Source organism: Fringilla coelebs (assembly GCF_963513975.1).
Source record: "Fringilla coelebs genome assembly, chromosome: 19".
NCBI classification, from domain to species: domain Eukaryota; kingdom Metazoa; phylum Chordata; class Aves; order Passeriformes; family Fringillidae; genus Fringilla; species Fringilla coelebs.
In genome coordinates, this window is record NC_140045.1 from 13,439,856 (window position 1) to 13,446,397 (window position 6,542).

Consider the following 6,542-nt stretch of genomic DNA (forward strand, 5'->3'; position numbering starts at 1 on the left):
TGGGTGCAGAGAGAATCAGGGATGGGTGCAGAGAGAATCAGAGATGGGTGCAGGGAGAATCAGGGATGGGTGCAGAGAGAATCAGGGATGGGTGCAGTGCTGTGCAGTGTGAGCAAGAGTGAGTGCAGGGCAGATTCAGTTCAGATGAAATGTACACAGTTCCATATAATGAAGTAATTAATCAGTAATTCATTAGCCTTCTGATGATGGAGTCAGGTGCACCATTCTCTCTCGCCTTCCTCGGAGTCGCCTTTGATTTACAACACCCGGGGACCCCCAAACTGCTCCTCCCTCCCTCCATCCTCCCTGCCCTGCTCTTTCTCTTTTGTCCCTCCCAGGTGTCCTGCTCCCGCCCAGCACCATGGCAGCGCCCCCCAAGAGCCCCGATGGCAGCGAGAAGAGCCCCCAGGGCCGGGAGCTGGTGGCCAGCAGCACGGGCAGCACGCTGTGCATGAGCTCCTCCCGCAGCGAGTCCGTGTGGACCAGCGCTCCCCGCAGCAGGTGGGACATTTACCACAAACCCCTGATCGTGGTGGCTGTGGGAGTTGCCGTCTTCCTCTTCGGGGTGGTCATCACCAGCCTGGCCTGCTTCCTCAGCAAGCACAAGAAGGTTTACAAGATGTCTGGCCCGGCGTTCCTGTCCCTGGGACTGATGCTGCTGGTGTGTGGCCTGGTCTGGATCCCCATCATCCGCAAGAAGCAGAAGCAGAGGCAGAAGTCCCAGTTCCTGCAGAGCCTCAAGTCCTTCTTCTTCAACCGCTGAGGGCAGCCAGGAGCCCCTCCAGAAGGTTCCCTGCCCTCCTGCAGCCCGTGTTGATCAGCCTTGAGAACAAACACTTTCTTGTACCCCCTAGAGGATTTCACCCCACTCTGTCTCTTCTCTCCAGTGTAAAAATGAACTTTGGACTTCATCCAAGTCATCCCAGGGAAAAAGGAGCAGGAATTTCCAGCTGAGCCCAGCAAGGCAGGTCCAAGGTCTCTGCATCGCCCCCCTGTCCAAAGAGTGACCCAAGAGCACAAAGTGGGTAAAGCACAGCCCCAGAGGAGCCTGGGCTGAAACAAAACCCCAAAGAAAGCCAGATCCCCCAGGAGATTCTGCAGGATCCACCAGCAGAGAGGAGCCACAATCCCTTCCAGCTGCCTGAATTGCCAGAGAGGCTGCAGGGTCTGCACAGCCTCAGGAGACACAGCAGAAGCAGGGGGACACAGACCCTGCAGAGGGACACAGACCCTGCAGAGGGTCCCAGATCCTACAGGGGGTCCCAGACCCTGCAGAGGGACACAGACCCTGCAGAGGGACACAGACCCTGCAGAGGGTCCCAGATCCTACAGGGGGTCCCAGATCCTACAGGGGGACACAGAACCTCCAGAGGGACACAGATCCTCCAGGGGGACACAGACCCTGCAGAGGGTTCCAGACCCTACAGACAGTCCCAGACCCTGCAGAGGGTCCCAGACCCCACTGCTCCAGGCAGCTGGCAGGGCAGGGACCAGGCAGATGTGTCTGGGAATGGTCTGAGCTGTGGGAACTCAGGGCTGGCTCCCTCCCAGGACACTCAGCCTCCCCCTGGCCGTCCCTGCTGGAGCCCCCCCATTTCTGGCACGGGTGCCACACCACACCTCTGCCTGAAGCTGTGCCCCAACTAGGGCTGAGCCTTGGTGTGTCCCAGCCTGGCTGGCAGGGAGCTCGGGCTCACCCTGGCACCGCTGCCAGTCTGGGACCAGGGCTGTGTGCCTGGAGATCCCCTCCATGCCCTCCATGACCCGTGTGGGCAGAGCTGGAGCTGGCACATCCCATCCTGGCAGCTGGCACAGCTGGTTTAGGAGTGCTTGAGCACACGAGTGCCTTTGCCCCGGGCTCAGCCTGGCCCTGAACTTTGTTTCCTGACTGAGCAGGCACCCCTGGGCAGGCAGTGCCAGCTTGGCCGTGCCAGGCCTGGCACAGGACCCAGCAGAGCCCTTTGTTCCTCGGCCATCCCTCGTGCCGTGCCACGCTCGGCTGCTGTTTGCAATGCTGCCCTGGCACGGCACCCAGCCCCGGCTCCCGCTGCTGCCACGGGCAGGGGATGCTCCCCAAAGCTCCTGCTGGGGCAGCTGCAGCCAGGTGGGCACCAGGATCCAGTGGGAGAGCAGGGGGAAGGTGGAGAGCAGCCCCAGGTGCCAGCAGCAGCGCACCTGGCTGCAGGTGTGGGCACGGGGCGAGCCCTGGAGGGATAAGGTTGGGATAAGGTTGGGACGCAGGAGAGAGAATGTTGGGCTGCTGCCACGCCACAACTTCTCCCAGAGCCCAGGGCTCCCTGGATCCTTCCCCTCCCAACCTCCCCCAGTTTGCCAGGGGTGCCCAGAGCAGGAGGAAGGACAGCAGAGGTGCTGCAGTGTCCCAGCACAGCCTGGCAGCAGAAAGCAGCTCACACCTGCACTCAAAAATTCACCCTGGCTGCTCCGAGACCGGCCAGGGGTTTTGGCTGCTGTGGGGACTCCTCAGGGGCTTCCTGGTGTCCCATTTTGGGATGGGCAGTGGGTGGAGGCACCTGGAGATGGGTCCTGCTGCCCAGGGCTGCCTGGCCACAGGGCTGCTCCAGGACTGCCAGACGGACAGAGGGAGCTCCTGCTGCCCCTGCCCAGGGAGCAGGCACTCGGTGAAATGTCAGTGGGATAAAAAGTCGCCGAGGGCAAGAGCTGAATTGGATTCCAGACTTTGTTTATTACAAGAATGTGAGGTTTCATTAAAGGAAAACCTTCCCAAGGGACCTGCACGTGGCTGCTCTGGTGTCACATCTCTGCTGGGTGGAGAGGGTGTGGTGACAGGGTCTGGGGTGGTGGGGCACCTGCTGGGCAGGGGGGGCTGGCCAGGACAGGGAATGGGGCTGGGGCTGCTTTGGGGGCTGGGGGAGCCCCTCTGTCCTGGCAAGAGGATGGAGCCTGCCAGGGAAAAGGAAACAGCCAAGGACCAGCAGAGCCTGGTGAGGATTCTTCAGATGCAGCTCAGTACTTGCTGCCCAGATCTGTGGTGGGCCAGGGAGGCAAAGGGCCAGAAAGTTAAGGGAAATTCAGATTAACAGGGGGAGATAACTGAGGGAAAGTCAGATTAACAGCAGGGGGATATCTGAGGGGAAACTCAGATTAACAGCAGGGAGATAAGTGAGGGAAAGTCAGATTAACAGCAGGGAGATAAGTGAGGGAAAGTCAGATTAACAGCAGGGGAATAAGTGCAGGTGGAAGTGCAGAAGCAAGGTGGGAACTCCCCCTCAGTAGCACGGGGTATAACTGCCTGATCACTGCCAGGCAGGGAGGGAATTTTGCACTGGAGCTCCCAACAGTGGGAATTTGCATCCTTTTCTTGAAGTGAGCTGGAGCCTGAGGGCTCCTCACAAGGGTTTCTTAAGGAGCTGCATAAGATTCACGCCCTGCCGTGGCCCAGCAAAGCCCACAGGGTGCTGGGAGATGAATTTCTGCCTCTGTGCTGTGGCACCAGCGAACCTTCACCTCCTTGGGAGGTGGGAGGCTGCAGAGACAGGGAGCACCCGAGGATTTCAATGGTTTTACGGACAACAGATTAAAAAAAGGCACAGCAGCAGCAAGAGAGAAGAATGTGCCATTTAACCTCTGTAACCCAGCAGTGCTGGGGGCTGGAGGAGTCCGTGAGGAGCCGGTGCCAGGAGGGCTGCAGAGCTCACCTGCTGTGCCCTGCTGCCATGGCTGGGCAGGGCTGGGCTGGACAGACCTTGGACCAGCCCCTGGGGAAGTTCCCACCCTTGGGCTGCTCCCCTGCCCCTCCAGAGCCCTGCTGGGCTGCTCCTGCTGTTCCTCTTCACTCCCACCGAAGCCTCTTTGCTGTGATGCTTTGGATCAGACCAAAGAAAAACACGTCTAGAGAAAAGATCAGGTTTTCCAGCAAACGTAATTATGTCTCACTGAAGCAAGCTCAGATGTGGCCTGCCAGCTTCCCCCGTGCTATAAAAAGAACAGGAAATCCATTACAAAAGTCATTATCTCTGCAGAGCAGCTCGAAGAGGAAATATTGCCCTGCACCTCAAAGGTCAGGCAGCAAACCCGCCCGGCAGGCTCGGCTGGAGCACGCCCTGCTCCAGCTGTCTGAGCTGCCTCATTCCTGGGCTTCCACAGCACCAAACCTGCCCAAAGGTGGGCACAGCCCTGGGCCAGACCCCTCTCCGAGCATCTCACATCCTGCCTGAGCTCCAGCACCTAAAGTGGTTCAAAGAGGGCTGGAGGGGGACTTTGGGATGGAGGGACAGGACCCAGGGAATGGCTTCCACTGCCAGGGGACAGGGATGGATGGGAGATTGGGAATTGGGAATTGCTCCCTGGCACAGGGTGCCCAGAGCAGCTGGGGCTGCCCCTGGATCCCTGGCAGTGCCCAAGGCCAGGCTGGACACTGGGGCTGGAGCACCTGGGACAGGGGGAGGTGTCCCTGGGGCAGTGGGAGGTGTCCCTGGGGCAGTGGGAGCTGTCCCTGACGTAGCAGAGGGTGGAATTGATGATCTCTAGAGTCCCTTCCAACCCAAACCATCCCAGGATCTCGGGCACACTCACCCTTGGGGCAGTCAGGTCTGTGCAGCTGCTGGGATAAATCATTGAGGTGTGGAAGGGAGCAGGTGACCACTGGTGACTGTGATCACATCCCTGAGGCCTTCCAGAGCTCCTTCCTGACATCCCTGAGACCTTCCAGACCTTTCCTGGAAGCAGCCTCAGGCTGCTGAGGGCTGGTGGCCCAGATTGCCCTGGCCTGAGCCTGGATCACAGGCAGGCTGCCAGAGCACCCCAAAGCGCTGCTGCTGCTCCTCCCACCGGGGCAGCAGGTGAGATCCCAGCAGGACGAGCTGCACTTGCCCATCACTCCCAGAACCCAGCAGCTTTCCCTGTCCTCAGCAGCAGTAAACACTTCAGGGGGCTCTCAGGGAGTTTGGAACCCTAAAACTCCTCCCCATTTCCACCCTGGATGTTGGGCACATGGAAAGTGGGGAAGGAACGGTTTTTTCCTGGTGCCCAGGGGAAGGAGCTGCTCAGGGAGCAGAGGGTTTGCTCAGGGCTCTGTGTGTGTGTTTGGGAGTGGCAGAGGGAGAAGGCTGGGATAAGGCTGGGAGACAAGAGGGAGAAGGCTGGGATAAAGTTGGGTTAAAGTTGGGATAAAGTTGGGATGAGGCTGGGATAAGGCTGGGATACGGTTGGGATAAAGTTGGGATAAAGTTGGGATGAGGCTGGGATAAGGTTGGGAGGCAGGAGGGAGAAGGTTGGGATGAGGCTGGTATAAAGTTGGGATAAGTTTGGGATAAGGCTGGGGTAAGGTTGGGAGGCAGGAGGGAGAAGACTGGGATAAAGTTGGGATAAAGTTGAATAAAGTTGGGATAAGGTTGGGAGGCAGGAGGGGAAGGCTGGGATAAGGCTGGGATAAAGTTGGGATAAAGTTGAATAAAGTTGTGATACGGTTGGGAGGCAGGAGGGGAAGGCTGGGCAGCTGCCACCCCACAGCTTTGGGATGGCTCTCCCAGAGCCCAGGGCTCCCTGGATCCTTCCCCTCCCAACCTCCCCCAGTTTGCCAGGGATGCCCAGAGCAGGAGGAAGGACAGCAGAGGTGCTGCAGTGTCCCAGCACAGCCTGGCAGCAGAAAGCAGCTCACACCTGCACCCAAAAATTCACCCTGGCTGCTCCGAGACCGGCCAGGGGTTTTGGCTGCTGTGGGGACTCCTCAGGGGCTTCCTGGTGTCCCATTTTGGGATGGGCAGTGGCACAGGGGACCTGAGGGCGGCTCTCCAGCAAGAGCTGCTCTTTGGAGGGGCTGCAAGGGTGATGTCTGTTTGGCATTCTGGAGAAATTCCCGTGCCTCAGTTTGCCCATCAAGAGGGGCAGTGGTGAGGTGTTTCCAGGTTGTTTCTGGGATGTCAGAGCCAAGGGGATAAATCTGGGTCTAAAATCCCTGGGCGGTGGGCTGGGGCAGGGCAGATTTGCACCTTTGGGACAGACCTGGAGGTGAAGCAGCTGCACCTGGGTGAGCACAGAGCACCGGGGTGGGCTCTCATGGAGTGTCCTGAGCTGGGGCAGGGCAGATTTGCACTTTTGGGACAGACCTGGAGGTGAAGCAGCTACACCTGGGTGAGCACAGAGCACCGGGATGGGCTCTCATGGAGCGTCCTGAGCTGGGGCAGGGCAGATTTGCACCTTTGGGACAGACTTGGAGGTGAAGCAGCTACACCTGGGTGATCACAGAGCGCCGGGGTTGCTCCCGGACCCTCCCGGGCTGTGCTGCCCAGGGGCCGGGCAGGGGCAGGGCCACGCAAGGGTTAAAGCCGTATCGTGCGCTGGCTCCCGATTGTTCTGCAAGGTGTGTTGTGACATTTGTACTTCCTCTTGGCAGCGGGAGCGCAGTCCCGGGAGCCGGGCAGGGCAGGGATGCTGCTCGCCCCGCCGCCCTGAGGGGCACCATGGGCACCCGGCGGGGCACGGCGGGGCTGCGGGGCCGCTGCGCTGCCATCGCCCTGCTGGGGCTGCTCTGCGACGCCCTGGGGCTCCTCTTCCTCCTCCTG

At 59.8% G+C, this 6,542-nt stretch overlaps 1 protein-coding gene across 1 annotated transcript; it reads left to right on the top strand.

The window, feature by feature from the left end:
• Positions 1-361: 361 nt before the first annotated feature.
• On the top strand, positions 362-763 carry PIRT (phosphoinositide interacting regulator of transient receptor potential channels; the record flags this gene model as incomplete). The annotated part of the gene is made up of 1 exon (XM_084218269.1): positions 362-763. The coding sequence occupies one exon, from the start codon at positions 362-364 to the stop codon at positions 761-763; it is 402 nt and encodes a 133-aa protein (XP_084074395.1).
• Between the last annotated feature and the right edge of the window lie 5,779 nt (positions 764-6,542).